The 20532-nt window shown below is 31.3% G+C and overlaps 1 protein-coding gene across 2 annotated transcripts in view; it reads right to left on the reverse strand.

Annotated features, from left to right (window-relative positions):
* Positions 1-4311: 4311 nt before the first annotated feature.
* Positions 4312-20532, reverse strand: part of LOC113559305 — a 32496-nt gene continuing 16275 nt past the window's right edge. For both annotated transcript variants that reach the window (XM_026964979.1, XM_026964978.1), the window contains 4 exons: positions 19019-19104; positions 15755-16029; positions 6449-6606; positions 4312-4850 (listed from right to left, as the gene is read on the reverse strand). In XM_026964979.1, coding sequence (XP_026820780.1) covers positions 4683-4850; positions 6449-6606; positions 15755-16029; positions 19019-19104 — 687 coding nt within the window. In that variant the 3' untranslated portion in view covers positions 4312-4682. The remainder of the gene's footprint in view (positions 4851-6448; positions 6607-15754; positions 16030-19018; positions 19105-20532) is intronic.

Here is a 20532-nt window from a genome sequence, read left to right on the forward strand (position 1 = left end):
TATTGTTAAAGGTTATTATTTATTACGCTAAGGTAAAACCGCTGAATACAATATTACTTTGTTGTATACAATCATAAAATGTGGAAAACTTATGTGAGTGTGGCGTTTCTTCAAAAGATATATTTTGAGTTCAACTATAGGTCCCATTAAAAACTTTAATATAATGTAATAGGCTTATCGTTTATGTAGATAAACAAAATTAATGTAAATTAATGTGTATTGTTTTTTGTAATTTATTTGATGTTTATGTACTTGCCTTTTCACATAATATAAAGTAATTAATTATTATTTATACACATTATATGATTATTTTATGATAATTTGTATATTAATTTTCTCTCGAAGAATGACCAATAAAATCGATTAGATTTTAAGTTGTTAAGTGTAAACGTTATCGATAGTAATACTGATTATGATCTTGATGTTGATTTTCGAGTTGTAGAATTTCAGAATAATAATAAATGAGTTGGTACCTACTTACCTACAGCTCATAAACTGGGTCCATAGTGAAATTACAATTTGATAGTATATTTCATTGTTTTATGACAATAATGGTATCTATCGTTTCGTAATGGGTCGTTCTTCATTTCCCAATACCCGTGTAAAAATTACATGCATTTATTATTTGTCTTTTTTTGTGCGTATAGCAGCTTGTGAATTTAAAACCGAATTCGAATAATTACGGCGACAAATAATTCGAGTTGTCGTCGGCAAGGAACTGTGTCACAAAAGATGAAAATGATAATATTTTCATCTGGAAATCATCACTCCACGAGCCCGCCTCATTATTTGGTCATTATTACATTTTTTCACCAAGCGAAGAAACCTCGTTTGGGAACGCGTTCAACATAGTAGCCTGCAACATCATATAAGAAACTGCAGTGGGTGGTGGACAAATGGGCTGTTCACTTTCTTCGTCACCGCCGTCGCCGTACCTATAGATTTTAAAAGCAGTACTATTTGCAAAATGCGTTAAAAACGAAAGAACACAAAACGATTTGACAAAATGACTTTAGGAGGAAGCAACAATTTTTCAAATCTGATTAGCAGAGTATCAAAGCTGCGCGGCAACGGCACGTGACTTTCACCCAACAGTAATATTTATATAATATATTATACATATTTCTGTACTGTCATAGTTTTTGGTCTGCCGTTTTAATTAATTCAATTTTTTTTACTTCTTAGACGTTTAACTTAACGCCGAAGAATGTCAAGGTGAGTAGCGCAACCGGTAGGGTAGGATGTTTTAGACTGTGAAAAATAATTCTTTGAGTATATTTTTATATTTTAAAACATATATATTATTATTAATTATAGTTAATATACTACTGTAGTAGTATTACCCGGCATTGCTCGGAGAAAAATAAAACCGAGATGAGCAATCCACTTGCTCTCATTCTCTGCTAACTTTTTTGATCTCACGTGAATCAATTGCACAGCAGAGATAAACGAATATACGGTTATGATGTTAATACAGTAGATTTTCATTATAGCGAATCTCAAGGGGAACAGGAAAAAATTCGAAGTTTTATTAAAATTCTTAAAAAAATTAGTAAATAATTTGAATGTTTAAAATGCATAATTAGAATACTTAAAGTACTATAATACTACATACATAAAAATAATAAACTACAATAATGAAAAAATTGATTTTTTTTAAAAAATTTGTCATTAAAGTTTGTTTAATATTTTTTTTTTGTTTATGTAAGAATGTAAAAATTAATTGTAAGGACATTTAATTTATGCTTATTTTCCATTTTAGTATATTGTATATGAATGACTGCTATAATTGATATTGACTAAAAACGTGTAAAACCACAGTAATCATACTAAAATTTAATACCTAAATATACTGCTTAATTTTTGTTCTTACCGTAATAAAAATATTATTTGTGTATTCGAGATAACGAATAATATTTAATTCTATTTCGAGTTATCGAGAGAAAAACGTTATTAAGTGCAATGGTAGTTTCAAAAGGATTTCGATATAGTTCGAGATATCGAACAATTAGAGATAAGGACGTTCGATATAATAAGAATCTATTGTATAATATATTATGTATATTTTTAAAATTTTAAAAGCGTTTCAAATAGTATTTATTAAAATAATTGCAGACTAATAAAATAATTCTTTATTACTTTTTATGGCAATAATGAATGCATTTTTGACATATTTATCTGATCAAATAGTCGTTCTTCAGTCATCTATAATTGTTTCACTTGTTAGTTATTTTTTCTTGTATAGTTTAATCGTTATCATCATTATTTATGTAGATGTTATGTTTACAATTTTATATTAAATATCTAGATAAAATCTAATGAATTATTAAAATTTGATACTACGTATATATATTATGAATATGAATGTATAATAAACGAATAATGACATTCCTTTCGTATCTAATATTTTCGTCTTTCATCCTCGCTTGAAAATTTAAATATTTCACTATACCACACCTGTACGTGTACGGAACATTATTGTCTTTTCAATGACACGATTTCGGTGTATCGTGTATGTTGTTATCTTTATCACATTCGATCTCAGCGCCCTTGCTGTTTTAGTTTATATACTATTCAATATATATATATATAAAACAATTAATCTTTCACATGTGATATTTCACGCGTTATTTCGAATTTTTATATTTGAACGAATTGTTTACCAAACGGTTAAAAAAATAAAAATAATCACACGTTATAAAGTCGAGAACAATGCGAGCGTGGGTGAAAAATACACCACGGAAAGGTATGAAAAAGTTTCTTTAACAGTAATTTTAAGTGTTATGCTACACAATCATATAACATAATATTATTTTATTTTACCGTATATTATTGTGCGTGTATCATCATCCCCCACTCAGCCGCCGTAATCGCCGAGCTCGGGAAAACGAATGAAAAGAAGGAGAAAAACGATTCACTTTCTCTGATATCCAATTAGACAATCGGACGGGTTTAATTGTGCTCGGATAGTCGCACACGAACCATTTCCAAGTCGCTCGCATTCATTGAACGCGTACAAAATAAACAATGATAATAAAACACCTTTCACGTGAGCTCTGCTGGTCCAGAGGTGTTTGCACGTATAGAATTATAATAATATTATTATCGTATAAACATCATGCTCGTAAAATATTAATGTGTATACAGTATTATTTAATATTATGATAGTCAATGAAATTTTTTTTCAAAGTTCTGAAATTTTCATTATTCAAAAATCAATCATCTGCAGCCTGCTTCGTTTTCTACGTCTCGTCATGATGTGACAATTCCCTGGAATAGGTACCGAGAATTTATTAGGGAGATCATAATTTTTATACATATATTGTTACGAATATAATATGATTAAATATTTTATCTAACTTGTTATAGTCATACATTTTTCAAATGATCAATATGTTATGCATGAAAATATTATACAATAGTGTTTAAGGGACACTTTTTGGTAATTTAAAAAATCTAAGAATCTAAAAATTTAAGTTTTGTACCTACTTAAAATATTTCATTCATTAGATCGGCACAAAGATTCTATTTATGTTGATGTTAAATAAAATAATGTTTCTCCGATAGGTATTGTCGTATAATATAGCATAAATTGATTTTTTTTTTTTTTAAAAGAGTTCCCAATGGGTAAGGGAAATATCCTTTGTTTCCTAAGAACGTTTCTCGAGGACTATTTCTAGTTGCTCGTCAAGAAATTAATTCGTGAGACCATATACCATCGTTGTCGCTTTAGTGACGCGCAATCGTTATTGTATTTCTGCAGAATTATATACGGCACTATACTCCTATGTCGTAAACGGGGTATGCTGTTTGGTTATTTTATGTTTTTTTTTCATTTCAGCTGTAGCGACGCGATTACGTCGTCGTCATCCGTCGCGGTCCGTAGAGAGATGAGAAACCTATACAGTGAGAGAATGGGAGAGATTGACGAAGAACCGAGGAAGGACGAGGTAGGAGTTTCGAAAAATAAATTGTATGGGCATAATATTACACTGCATTACCGATTAAGAATGCAAGAAAACAATACGGTTTTTGGTTTTTGTGTTCTCTTATACTTCTATTATTGTTATTAAATTAATTACACTATTATTACAGCCACGTTGTGAGTTTATACACGTAAAATTATTCATTACTGTACACGTTTTTATATATATACAATATTATATTAATAACAATACATCGAGACCTGCACGGTGGCGATGTGCGGTGGTGTCAGTTGAGGGTGACGTGGTGTTTTGTGAGTGATCAAATACAAGATTTGGTCGCTAACGATCGTTACCTACCGTCGCAGCCAATAATAATAACAAAAAATATTATAATAATTTGAAATAATAATGATATATCACCGCGATCGCGTACAGGCGAGCACGACGGTTCGTTATTAAAAATAATCCAATAAAATAAAATAACTTAAATATCTATAAATAGTGTAAAATAAAATAATATAATATATTATATAATATACGAACGCACATAAACGTACGTCGCACACAATACGTATATATCATGCTATAATATGTATTATAAATTATTAACGTTATAAATATGAATAGTTTGGAAAAGCGGTATGCATCGTATATATAATATTAAAATATTATTATATACAATGTCTGCATCGGTCCGTCGGGACTTGTGCACAGCACGCGGTGTAGATGTGGTATACATAGTACACTGCTGTATTACTATTGTTGCGACGAATTGATTATGTAGGAAATCCAGTCGACCGTCAACGCCACCCTGTGATATATGCCGGGCTGCCCGCGCTGCGCGCACGAGTAACCGGCCGACACGATCCCGATCAGGTACCATCTGCCCGTTTTCTCCAGCATCAGTGGTCCGCCCGAATCACCCTGTGAAAATCATAAACGAGAATGTAAGTCGGTGGATTTGACTATCGCACTGGACCGGAAGAAATGTTCCGCGTAGGTACCGTAAAAGTTTCCGGTCTATAGGTATCCGCGACATACAGGCAGATAATATTATATAGATATTGATAGATATGGGTTACTTATCATTTCATATGCAAATGTTAAATCGATATATTGTTATTATTTGTGGTGTCTACCGCTATACCGTTTACGAGGTGATTCATTTAAATGTGTACATTCATTAATTATTATTACAAACATTATTTTTATTCATGTCAATGCGAAGCAATTAATTTTTTTTTACAATTTTCACTTTTTTAATTTAACCATTTTTAATTTCACATTCCTAAGCAAAATATTTTTAGAAGTATATTTATTTTACACTTAAATGACCAGTTTAAAGTTTACACCTAATAGTTAATTAGGTGTAAATATTTAAAACTTGATGAGTGGACTAGTGAACCAACATTTTGCGAGTAGTCGGTAGGCACTACTTTACTTAGCATTTTTTAAAGATTTATTTAATAATTTTTTTTTAAATTAATATTCATTTAAATAATCCTTAAAAATATTTTGATGGAAGTATGAATTAAAAAATGTATGTGTTCATAAAAAAAGTAAAAATTAAAAAAAAAAATTATAATTGTAAAAAATTGTATACATTCACGCACCACAGGCGCAATAACTAAGGGGTACCCTGGTTTGAAAACTCCCTGTTGAATAATACTTGAATATTTATATCACGCTATAATTTCTAAAAATAATTATTTTTGACGAAAATAAAAGTATGCAAAATGGACAAATGTATTACTATATTAACTAACCCTCCTTGAAAATTTATGGTTGGTATAAGAACGATAGCATGTAAGAATAATATAATATATTATACTTATATTATTATTGTAACATTAGATATTATTGTTGTGGATATTATCTTTTTTTCACGGTTTATGTTCGTTATTTTTCCTAACGATAAATGTTGTATCATATTATTATTATTTTCTTGATTTTCTTCAAAGAAAATTGTTAACGTACGACTTCCATTGAGCGTGTCGGAAGAAAGCCGCTTCGTTAAAATCGCCGAATGCGTTAGTCACCCATCCGGAAAAATCTCGACATTCGTCGAGTGGGTATATCATACGTGACGTTTGCTTTCATAACAGTTGTGCGCAATGAATTTTACGTCAAATCACAAGTCCACACGATGATATTATATTAGCGCCAGATATTGTGTTTATTTATTTTTTCATTGATTACGATCGACTTTTAATTTTTTAAATAATAATAATAATCTAATAAATATCAATTATTTCATCGTTGTGATTGTGGGTTTAGAAAAATTGAATTACAATTTTTTTTTGTTTTGCACGAAATTAAACTCCGGCGTGAAGAAAGCGTTAAGGCGAGTTGGTATAATAATTCCTTTCGGTGATCGTCTGGAGGACAGTTCAGAATTAATATAATTATATTATTATGCTATTTGAAACGATGCAGTCGGAGGCTATACGAAACGATAATTTAGAAGAGATCGAAGAAAAACCCGTTGGCGTAAAATCTAAACCCGGCTGCGTTTTACTCACTTGGCACGAATCCTTCGATCCTTCCCGGTAACCGGCGCACATCATCTCGTCGTAGATTATAACGTTTATGCCGTTGGATTTGTGCCATCTCTCGCACTGTCTGTTGTCGATGATCGGAACGTCGACAGCCTGCAGCGTCTTCGGCCTCAGTCTAGAACCTGTGTAGCGAAAAACACGCAAAACAACAACAAAACACTGTATACTATCGATAAACAATAATATTTTTTAACCATTCTACATTTTAAATGCCAACCGGCGTGCGATCCGTTTTCGGATGCGGTCGTCCGGACATCACGAGGTGGCACAGACACGCCATAATACAGGTGCCTGTGCATGGCACCGTGATGGAGGATTGAGAGGAATGGTGATATGGATAAGGATCGAGACCGTCGAGTATTAATAGATGGTATTCTAATACGTTTTAAAGGTCATCTTTTTCCCTAAAGCTTCACAAATAGGAATATGCGTGTCCACACGCGGATCTGCAGCGGGGTCCTTTTATAAAGATATTATATGATCTGCATTAAGATCTGTTGGTAGGAGGACATAAGGGCCCAAAGGGAAGAAATAGTTCTTTGTAGCAGTGGTGGATATGTATACTATATACAGAAAAACGCGGTCATTTTTGTTAGTTTTAATAATATTATGAGTATACATATTGAATATTATTGTGATTATATCTGTTATCGGAGTTTGCGGCTGTGTGACAAGAGTTCCCGTATACTCGAATAATTTAAGTTATTTTATAATGTCTATACGACGTGTTGCTGGCCATTTAAAGTTCTCGTACATTAGGCCGTACGAAAACATAAAACAAACCATTTCAACAATGATCTGTGCCCTTAGTCTATATAGTTATATTATACGACATGTTCCTTCTTTAGTGTTGCGTGTAATACTAATTATTAGTATATTTCTTCCGACAAATCCATCAACGTGGACCTTTTACTTCATCGTGAGTTTCAAAAATTAGTTTTGTCTCCACGAGCGGGGATAAAGACCAAACGAATTCCGACGATAAACAATAACCGAAAAGATTCGCCTAGTCCGCGAGAGACGTGCGGACGAGAGACGCCACTGCTGTGGCAGCGGTGGTGGCGACAACTGTGGTGTGTGATAGACGGCATTGCGCACAAAGACTTTTTTAGAAACTCGTTTCCATGTTCGTGACACGCGTGGCGGACGCATTTCCTTTATTGTTTAGTATGTGTGTCTGTGTGTGTGTGTGTGTGTATTTTTACCAGTCTTACAACGCGCGTTCACGGCGAAATCGCTAGATTACGATGATGCGCGCGCATCGTCTGTCGTCGCCCACGCAGACCGATATACGTTATAATAATAGCTGCGACAAGAACGTACCTATATAATAATATTTGTATAAATTATACACAAAGAGCATAATAACGGTTTATCACTATATTATCAACTATTATTCTATTTAAGTACGTTTTCGGCGATCCGGAGTCTGGACACGCGCGCGCGTCCGCCGACCGAATGCCGGCCCAGAATAATTTCCGTCGAGTTATTGTTATTATCATATTATTATTATGTACCTACAACACGTAAAACGCGCATTAATATCACCGGGTATACGAATATGGACCTAATACACAGACCACAATATTAAACTGGAAGGCGTTCAAATTTTAACTGTGCGAGTTGTCGACGATTCGCCTGCTCGGACTTAGGTAATAAACGAAATACTGAGAACTAAAATTCTTGAGTGTGCGGGTGGTTACCGCATTAGTATTTAGTACAATTTAGTACTAACCTAACCTGTTTCACAGTCGAAACAAAAATTGATGTTAATTATTATTTTTTGTACATTAATCACACGCCGTTTTGAAGATGCAATATGTATAATATATTCTATGAAGGTCGAGGGGTGTAATCTTTCGAACTTTCACCAGGAAATGCAGTGATTCCAACGATCTGTCTCCCTCCGCGGAAATCGTAAAATCATAATAATAATATTAGAGTACAGATGTTGTAAGAGTTCTACATTTTTCTATAGGTACATTCGTACATTCTCGATATATTTATAAATAATGCGTAAATAACAGATCGAGTTAGAAACCAATAACGGGCATTGTATATTTCTATACAGTAACGAGACTTTGTAACGATAACTATGCATCTAGGGAAAAGTACATACTTCTTAGTTTATTTGTATTTTCTAAAAAAAAAAAAATATGCTTTCATTGCCTCGTGTATTTTATGCAGAATTATTAAACACAGGTACAAAACCTTTTAATCCGTGTTTTTTCTATGACTCGGTAATAGGTACGCCACGACTACGTATCACTTTTGTCAAACAAGTTTTTCATTACAATATTACCATGTCGTAGTTATTTTCAATATAATAAAAAGTCCTATGGTGTAGCGGAATAACTATTATATGACTAATAAGTAGTAATAAATAAGTTGCAATTTTTTTGTTTTGCATATCTAAAATTGTTCATGTGCATGATAATAAATGGTACACATGTTAGAGTGTACAAGTCGTTTCGTTCATTGAAACGCACTCGTGTGCTCCGTCATCCGAACAACGTACACCATTAATAACAATATATTATTGATATGTATTGTCGACTGCGCGCCGACTAAATATATAATATTATTATAAAGATTTCAATCCGTGATCCTCGAGCGACAACCACTATATTACGATGATAACGATAATAATAATATTGATATAACGACGTACGACTCTTGCGCGGACGATAAATATGTACTCACGGCTCTATAACGCGGAGTAAGCTGTCAACCGAAATGTTATCAATATGATTGTGAATTCGTATATCCGTCACTGTCTTCGGACGAGATTCGAAAGCGGGCGAGCGCGTGATTTTATTGTATTATTATTATTATTATAACTCCAGGTGGGTATCGATACGACTAAACCGTATTGTACCTATTTCTATAATACTGGCCGTCAATACGTTGTTGTCATTGCTCACTTTTTATCATTATTGAACGAGTTCCAGCATTGGCATGAAACGAGATAAAAACGGCCGAATGATGTTTTCGTTTTATTTCGCCGACAGACAGGTACATCGTTTATAGAGGTACCTACATCGTTATATTATTATACTTATAGTAAATCATATACAGTTTTGCAATATTTATTTCACTTGATGCATTATTTATTTAAGTTCTGTTATTTTTTTTTTAATTCAAATATATCAAATATAATACTTTAGGTCCATATTTTAAAATATCTAGATCTTTTTATACTATTTAAGAAATGATACAAATTTATTTTTTTCAAACGATTACCGACGTTTTTTACTGTAAATTGTTAAGCAAATGTTTTTTTTTAAAAATGATTATGATGCGTATCTAAATCAAAATCTAGCGAATAGTTATATTAATACCTATCTATTAGTCTTAGACTTTAGTCTTTACTTCTATCGTAATCCTTAAAAATTGTTTTGAAATAATATACAATTAATTTGATATTAATCTAGTTCATATTATGCTTAAGACAATTTTTTCCAATTATAAAATATCAATACATAAATATTAATTTCTAAAATTTTCATATTATCTTTGGTCTTCCAATATTTTCAAACTTATCATGGACCCATCATCTTTAAAGCCTTATTCTTAGTACATAAAATTAAGTAACTCAAAAACTACTAATAAATTTCTATTTAGATACATATAAATTTGTAAAAGTCTATTGTTTAACAGCTTTCTTGTGGTTGTCGTTTGAAAAAAAAGTTTGGATTACCATAAAATACTTTTTTGGTATAAAAATCTTAGAATTTTAAAATATGACTTTTAAGTATATGCAAAAATTCCATAAATCAGAATTCAATAAATTATTTATTTAAGAAAAAATGTTGTGGAGTATTCTTGGCAAATACAGCTTGAATATTGTATACATTCGATTTTAAGATTCTTCGTTAGAATTTATAATGGTCTCGGTCGTTCTCTCTCTCTATCTACCTATCTTCTTCTACCCCACAGTTTCATTACCTCCGTTTGTATTTTTTTTATTATTATATTATAATTGGTTGTCCGCACGATTACCATCGCTCGAGGTTCATAAATAAATCGCACGTTACTCTATTAATATTAAATCCAAGTCCTAGACATTTTGTGCACGTTCGACCGTATTTTAAACGATAATTAAGTATTGTACAGAACTTGATTTTCGAATCCCATACTAAATGCGCGTGTTGTTATTTATATATTATCACGGAATTTCTATTATATGTTGTTAAAAAAAACAAAAATGTAGGTAATTTTTTAAATAAAATGTATAACAATTTTAAATATTAGGTACTTTATAATATACTTTCTATACCAAATAGTTTAAGAATAAAATACCTTATTTAGATAATAACAAGAAAAATCCCTTATACGTAATACGTATATTGTGTATATTAATGTGATACGTATAGTTCCCAAAAATCAATAAATATTATTCAATTTCCACGTATCCAACATTGAAAAATATGTCTTTTAGTTCGATTGGATGAGTATCGGTCGTACACGAAGGATAAATAATTGGATATAATTCATATAATAGAAAATTATTTACAACGATTACCCGAATTTTTTATTTCTCACCGATTTTAATAGCTCTATTATAGTTCCGAAAATAGCTGCTATTGTAAAATTAGAAAGAAATATAATTTTCATTGGTTACTCCGGTGCTGGTTATTTTTTATTATAAGGTATTTATTATGCATTTTATTATCTAAATAATATTTTATATAATAATTGTTATATAAGTTTTCGAGGTATAATCAATTTTAATAATTTGATATTTTTGTACGTATATATTCTTCTGTAGATATTTATTATTTATTAATATTTTCGAATCACATCTACGGCTATCGTGTCATTATATATATAATATTTATAATTTTATTTTATTCAGCTGTCAGTTTTTGAAATTTGTAAAAGACAACGTTTAACAAATAATTTAATTTAATCTAATTTCCAAAAATTGCTCCGACTGAATGAAATGTCACAGTACGGTATTAGTACTTATTTGGTAGTTTTTTCCATCCCATTCTTCGTAATACGGGTGTTTTATATGCCTGTATCGTTTAGGTTGAATTCACAATTGTTTACTCTCTGTGTAATTTTAATTATTAGTGCGACATCCGTTATAGTACTTTCCGAACAGACGTCTGCTGAAGGTTCTCTTTTACTTTTTTGTGCACAATTTGTTTTTCAATTTTGACTGACCAATGATTCGTTTCGACATTATACCGTCGGTGACGAATGTGTTTTCCGGCGCCAATCGAACTGCGCACAAACAAACTTTTCTTGTACCTATACATTTTAATATACTCCACACAATATGGTCTCCACAATGGATTTATTATGATACAATCGATTATCGCGCACCTTTGGTCTATAAATATCTATTAAAACGGACATCGGTTGTTAACGGTATAACATTATAGTTAATATAATATTACTATTGTTGTGACGTTATGTTATGTAGCATATACCATATTGTGCTGTATAATTAGCTCAATGTTTTGTGATGGCATTGTACAAGTATCCCGGAACGTGCCCAATAATAATGCGAATATTATAGTAAACGCGTGTTGTCATCTCCTGTCCACCAATATAACATATACTGTAGAAACCCTAACAAAAGGACAACAAATTGTTGCATCGCTCGCAAAACCGTTATGGAGGTCGTCGCTTGAAATACATTTATACCTAGCAGTAGGTATATATGTTTTTTCCGCGACCGTCGAAACGCATAAACCTAATTATATGTGTAACACACAGCTAGGATTACCGTGGTTCCGCAATTTTATAGATCACTAGGCTCATAAAAAAGAACACGGTAATTCAAAAGCGGATGACACTACACTAACGGTATATCGGTGTGCGTAATATTTGCCGATTTCTCTCCCCTTTCGATCACACAAACATCATTCTTTCTCTCTCGTACTCTCATCTCTTTCTCTCTCTCTCTTATGTCTAATTCTCATAACGATACTTATATTCGTATCAAAAAGTCGGTAGATTTGAATCAGTTGTACTTTAATATTTAAATATGAACAAAAACTATTTATGGTCAACTATACACTCAACAGTTGTGAGAATAGAGTAGATTGAAATTTGGGCTTTAGAGCACAAATACAACCGATGTGAGTTTTATTGGTTTTTTTATATTAAACCTTTTAAAATTTTCTGATAGAGTTTTTCAAGAACTGGAGAGCGAAAATTTTTATTAGGAATTTTTTTTTTTTAACAAAATGCTCATCTAAAATATTTAATTTTGAAAAAAAAAAACATTAGAATTGATTAAGTGACAAGATATCACATTTCAAACCTGTGGGGCTCATGAAGGCAAATAACAGACTATGGTGCCTAAAATTATAAATTTATATTGACTAAATAGTAAAATAATTAAATTTAGTACACAAACTAGAAATTAAAACATAGATAATTATTTGTAAAAGTATTATAATAACAATAAGTATAGATTTGATTTAACCCTTTAAAGGGCATTTGTTGACATAAATAACAGTGAATTTTATCATAAAATAATAATAATAATATTGTATCATCACTGCGTTTAAGGATTATTTTTAAAAAAACGTAGGCGTAAAGATCATATTATGTACACTAAAAACTAGACTTAAAAAATAGAAATAAAAATCAATAAAAACATATAGTTTAAACATACCTAATATATTATATAATATAACTTTATACGTTCGTATATTCTAACATTTTTAAATTATAATCAATTATTTTTACCAAAATCGGAGCATAAATTTAAATTTATCCTTAAGCCTTGTTTAACGACTTGTATTTTTTATTTGTTAGATTTTTGATCTCAAATTGAAAAAAAAAAACAATTAGTAGGTACCAGTCAATAAAAACGGATCTTAGTTTGTCTCCGGGGTAAATGCGTATACGATGATGAATATACAAATATAATTCTTATGATAACCTCCTCTGAGGTGTAAACGATCGCATTATACAGACTCACATGACAGAGGTAATGAGGTACATATTATATATGAAATTTAATAATATATTAGGCGAAGATTCATTTTTACCACATGATAAACTGACTTGTTTCAATTACTAGTAATGTCGTCCTTGTCCGGAGATAACGAAGAAAATTAAGTGACGCGTTGGCAATGGACGGCGGACAATGGTGTATAATATTAATAATAATTATGGTAAAAAAAATGTAAAAAACCGGTCGTAAAGATCGGACTACGGTGGTCCGGGGGCTATTATATGTGTACACGTGTTATACGTACACGGATCAGTGGCAATATTTGTAGGCGAGCCTACGCCCCCAAGTGTTTTACACTAACTAATAAACATCGATCAACTAGGAAACGAAAAAATGATATTAAAACGAACAACTGAAATCGTCATCGAAACACCTCTGATTGTGAAATACAAAGCCAAAAGCTAATATCAATGCTCATACATTTTTGTTCTTGTGAAGTATTGCCTATTCAAGAGACTTCTAGTAAATTTGTATATTTGTAAATAAAAATGTTAAATTTTTATGAATATTTACATTTACATATTTTTTTTAATTAAAAATTTAAAAATTTATTTAAATATACATTTTTTTTGATTTGACTTAAAAAAAAAAAATTAATAAATGAAAAATAATCAAATTTTAAAAACAGTATTGCTGCAGTACATAGTCCTTAGTCAATATTTTTGTTCTTCGATGAAAATATTTAGCATAACATATTATCCAATACATACGAGTATTTAGGATGTTGTGAAAACGTTCAGGGGCTTAGTTCTCAAGCACCAATTTAGTTGAACTATGGTAAACTTGAGCTACACTATGTGTCTCATTTTACGCATATATAATTATCGGCAACTGCAGTATACGTGGGAGGCGTTACCCACGTTAAAATGGCAATATAAAAATCTCCGCTTTCCGTTCGACTTACGAGTTACGAATAATAATATCGCTACAGTCTCGCCGTATTCACTCTCTCTCCCATCGGAGCTAGTTTACCAGACGGCAGACCATCCGTCAGGCAAGCGGATGATAATATGGGCGATGTAATATTGTTATACGCGTAGGTATACTATATATTATATTGTACGTAGCAGGAATGTGATTTATTGGAAAAGTCGGTTCGGCGACTAAACGTTGTAATATTATTGAACCTCGATTTGAAACGCATATTTAAAATTTGTGTTTATATGCATATTGAAATACCGCGGTTCGTTGTAAATGATAAATCTACAGATGACGCAGCGTTATAAATAGGTATGTATAATGGAGTATAACTGACGAGTTGGAAAAAAATGATTTCTCGATTCCGACCTAATATAAAATACACATTTACTTGGTGGTGTACCATAGTATATAGTAAGTATATTAATATTGTCATTGTATGGTCTGCGGACAGACTCTTTAATGTGTTCGGGGCAAACGTCGTTAGTCTGTTTTCACGTCGAAGAACGCCAGCGATGTAGGTTTTGCAGGCGGTGATTGGTGGGTTATCACACTCAAAAATAAAGCTTATAGTTTTTGAACGATTTACTAATATTTTTAAATTATTAGTTTATATTTTATTGTCAATAGTTTTCATTTTTTGTCCGAACCGTCTATCCCGACAATAAACACATTGAAGGAATTTAATATATTTAATCAAGTTTTCAGTTTTTACCGTTATAGATATTATATAACGGATATTATTACTATTTAATGTCTTGAAAAGTAAATAATGTTCAATATTACGATAAAGTGAACGAAAAAATTTAAGAATTAAAAAGCTTTATTTTTAAAGGAAATATATTAAGCATCACTTTCAATAAAATGTATCTAAATCCCCCTCCCCCAATAAACTATGTCTACCGCGTGAACATACAAATATTGTCGGTTTAATATGCATAAACATAATACATAAAGTATTGTATGTAATACAATTCGAATTTGAACGTTTCGAAAAGTTAAAAATATACGAGTCCTGCCTATGACGGCAGATTCAATATTTTGTAAAGTGGTAACTCTGTTAAACTCTTTAAACTCAAAAGTTTGTTTTACTACTACTAAGCATATTTTAAAATCTGTTATGGTTAAATTCTTAAAAGTCATAGAAAGTCGGTAAAAGGTTCGAGCAGATATAAGTCGGAATTCGTGGAAACTCGAGTTCGGTTAATCACAATTCAATATGCAACTATTTATATAGGAATGTTTCCGCCGTTACCGGGGACTGCATTTCGCGCATACGGTGAGATGACAACGACTATGCAACTACAAAGTCACTGTCGATTTTCGCATTTCGTCGTTCAAACGTTATCATAATAATATTATTTATTTACCGGCTTGCAGAGCTCCCCATCCGGCGGCCCATCCGTAATGGCCCAAAAAGTCTTCGCCCTTGTCCGGTAAGCAGATGGGCGCTATATGCGGCATGTATTGCACCGGTCTGTCGAGCCTGAGCACGGCCACGTCGAACCGGTCGGCCTGCGGCGTGAACTTGAAGAACGGATGCACGCTAATCTTGCGGACGCCGAACGTGTACGCCGGCAACGGTTCCACCGCCGAGTTGATCACGTAATCGCCGAGTGTCACCTGCACCTGTCGCGCCGAAGCCCTGAGGACAGAGAAAACGCATGAGACGGCCGCACGTGTTTACTGCAGTTTAGTCGTTCTCAAACACTTCGATGCAAAATCATAAAAGTTTTGCTTTACTAGGCACGTACACGGTCGTCCGATAAAACGGTTTAAAATTTTTAAAATTATTTGTTAAACGTTAACAATAATCGGTTAACACCTATCAAATTTACCACCCCATAACTCGTTCGTCATATATAATATGTCTTATTTAAACGGGTAGGTATATACATAATATAGCATTATAAGATTAGTGCTAAGAATATCGATGCGATGTCATGATTTTTTTTTGGTGTTCTAAATTTATCTAGGATTCAGAAAATATTAGAATTGGTTCTCAGACGCTGTGAGACGTTTGGTCCCCGGTATATTTTAATTATAATAGAATATTTATTCTTCGGATTTTCAAATCGTTATTTTTATTAAATTATATTATTTATTTATATTACAAGAAAACAATATGAAGTTTAGAAATTAATCTTTCTATTATTTTTATTGTTTTTCGTCTCATTATTTCAATGATGAAAAAATAAATAAACGAAACATAAAATATGCAAATAGAAATTAATTTTTATGAAAATAAAATACATTCATTGGTATTGTATAGAATTTAATTATTATAATGATGGAGATATTTTAAATTATTTAAAAAAAAATAATACTATTGACCTATAATTTTAGTACAATTTGCGAGACAACTGAGACGAGAGTCATTAAAATTTTTTTTTATTTATTTAGGTCATATTTTCATAAAAAAATATAATGTATACATTCATTTTTAAAGTTTAAATTAATATTTTCAAGAAACTAATCCGGATATTAACTCCCGGGGACAAAATATCTATTATAATTTTATTTGGGGAATAAACTCAAATTTTTGACAGGCACGAAACAGCAGAGTCGAAACGTTCGTTTACTGTTTTTAAATGTAGTTCCGTTAGTGAAAATATGTTTAAGTGGATCCTCAACATCTTAACGAAATTTATGTTTTGAATTTTTTACTTATTATGTTTTTCAGAATTTTTTCTAAATTAGTTTTAAAGCAAACGTATATCGTAGTAAAAAATGTATTTTTTCATAATATTAGTAGAGACTACGTTATTGTGGTTCGATATAGTGTCTAACGTATTACATTTACAATATGTGCAGAGTGTAGAATATCGACCATTACTCGTTAGGCAGTTACATGTTTGCGTCAACTTTATTTATTTAAAATCATTATATTATAATTAAAATGTGATCATTACTTAGTCATTGCTGTACTTTAACCTGCCGTACCACGGCAAAAACGATTAGCAAATCAAAATTTAATTGTCTTACCTAAATCAGATATTTTACATTAAAACACCACAGTCATACATAATACAAGTATAATGGTCCACATAACGGCAACAGTCTGCGATTATTTCTGTTATAATAACCGATCGATTATAAATTACTAATATATCTATTCGTAAATTTGTGGGTTTTTTCGTCTCAAAATTATAATATTGAAGTTAATCACAGAGAAATTATCAGAAAAAAATTGTTTTTATTTATTATTAATGTTCATGGAATAAAACATGATGTTATGATATAAGAATTTAACAAAAAAATCGACATAAACACAAATATCTAAAAACTGATAGTTTCTTGGAGGACTTGTATTTATTTATAAATCAGATCTACACCACTGAACAATAGGTAACGTCATCAATGTCAATAATACCGTGACATTTTCGATCACTCATTTCTATTTCTATGATATTTCGAGTATACCTATCGAGAAGTTACTCCAAGCACGCGATGATATTGGCATGTATTCGTATATCAAAGCCCGTCGCCCCGTGAAAAGGTATTCAGTGCAAAAACTGCATTAGTATTTGAAATGTTCTACGAATTATCTTGTGATTTATTTTTGATATGTATAGATTTTTGATTTCAGTGGACGATTTCAAAACAAAATAACACTTTATTACGTATGGGCAGCAAAGGACTACTAAGGACACTAAGAACATAATATGAAGTCTAATATTGCCATATTGGTATAGTAAATATTAAACAACAATAGGAGCCTGTTAAACCCACATCGGGAATTATACTAAAAAAATCGATCCCGTTATATTGTTATCATTTGATGGTTTATTATTTTAAATTGTACTTATGTACATTCTGATTTTTCTTTGAAAATTAAAACTATACAATTTCCGTGTAAAAATGAAATTGAAACTACCTACCTATCATATTATGTGGCAGTTAAAATAGACCGTATCACGTTCGTAGACATTGTATTTTCATTTTAATCTACGAAATGTCTGTGATGTTGAATGACATATTTTGTACACGTATAAAAAGTTACTTAGATAAAATTCGTTCAAGTGAAATTAAATACGTACCGAATTAATCTTTCACGTAGTATTTGAAGTCCATAGCATGAGCATATTATGCTCATATACATAAACTTTTAGAACTATATTAGGTTCATGTACAACGATTAATTAATTTAAAACGTTTAGGTGTAAATATTGCCGAATTGATTTAAGAGATCAAACAAATTACAGAGTGAAGTTCCTACTCACGTTAATTTGCGATTATTTTCAGTAATAGAAAAAAAATTAATTTAGAATAAAAATCACTTTCATATTATATAAAATAAAAAATAAATATAATAATAATTTCACCTATAAATAAGTTTTAAATATAATATTATTAAATTGTGTCGAATATTTGAAAAACCACGAATATATGTATTATACCATCGCTGTATCTTTTTAAATGCGTGTGTAAGCAGGACTGCAAGTACAAGTGCACTAATATAATATTATAATTATTATATATTATAGTACAAGTCAATATAATATTATAATAATATACATAGCAAAACCACATATGTAAGTTTATATTATATTATTATAATATTATATCTGTTGATTTTTGATCAAAACCGAAATGACAATAGTCAATATCATTGGGACTAACAATCGACTTACCTGGCGACACAGTGACCGGCTGTTACTACGTGATACCTGTTCACCAACGAACCGCCGCACCGACTGGATCCAATGCGAATATAAGCCTAGAACGATAATAATAATACATTATACGTTAACTTTTGATTTATACGCACACTTGTATTAATTGTACACAAGCGTAATTGAGATAGGGGTAAAATTTCCACGAGGGGGGCAGTTATCCCAATGTATCCCAATACGCCACTGCAAGTGTAATTATCAAAAAAAAAAAAAAATTATTAAGTAACGAAAAAAAATAGTGTTAAAAGTAAATTAATATTTTTTGGTAATGTATAGTGTTTGCGTTACTAAAAATTGTTTACTAAAACTACAAAAATTTGCTTGGATAAAATAGGTGTGTTGCTTATAGTGAACATAGATCATTAATGGGTTCACGTCTGATGTATAATATATTATTATTTTAAAGCATCCAAAAGGTAGGTGTATACAAAATAAAAAACCACACATAATAAAACGTAAGTTATTATTTTGGCGCGTATATACATATGCACTATTTTTACAGCGACGTGTCCATTGGATTTGTACTCGATAATCGTTTTACAATTTTATTTATAGACATTAATTACACAGGTAACAATTATATTATTATGTATACAGATATATATGTGTATTGGGTGAAGTTTCGCGCGGTAGGTACGCATACTCGCCAGACACCGACGGACTCGCCCGTTACGAAACCTGGACCGGCGCCGCAGATTGCTCGGATCCGTTTCACCTTCCGTCGTCCGGATCGATGTTATTAATAATTTAATAATATAATACGACGCGACTGTATAATGAACGTCACAGTATTTCAAACGCGTAAAATGTTGTTGTATAAATTATATGGATAGATCGTCGTGTTTTAGAAATCAAACGGCGGCGGCGACAGTGGTCGCGTTCGAAAACGATTATTGCGGTAATGACACGCGTCGATGGTAATAATACATTTTACGATGTTTTCGTTGTGCAGACGAACGAAAATCATTCGACGACGCTACGCTATGTGCATTCGACGGTGTTCAGATCGAGAAAAGGTACGGGCCAGTCTAGATATATATACATATAAATTATATAGAGGACGAGGGACCTATAAATCGGTATCTTTGAAGTGAGCCTCCAAATCGTATGAAAAAAAAAAATAGTCTTGTTCAGCGTCAAGCTAGTATATGAAAAGGCTAAGATTTTTATGCATTGGTTTTGATATTTTTTCTTTTATTTTTTTTTTGCGAAGTTTTTTCACAAATTTGGTCAGAAATGTACACTAATGACTTCATATTCAAGCACATCTACTTTTTATTTTGCATAATATTTTAAATATAAACATGAAAATTTAAATTAAAGCATCTAGATAGTAAATGGCTAGAAGCCACGGCATATTACGCTCCTGTAATAGTAATTTTGTTTTAAAAAATTGGCGATTTCGTCTTTGTAGAAAAAATTGTAAACATGTATTAAAAATGTATTAGATTTATATAAAAGTAAGAGAAACG

This window comes from Rhopalosiphum maidis, chromosome 3, assembly GCF_003676215.2.
Source record: "Rhopalosiphum maidis isolate BTI-1 chromosome 3, ASM367621v3, whole genome shotgun sequence".
NCBI lineage: Eukaryota > Metazoa > Arthropoda > Insecta > Hemiptera > Aphididae > Rhopalosiphum > Rhopalosiphum maidis.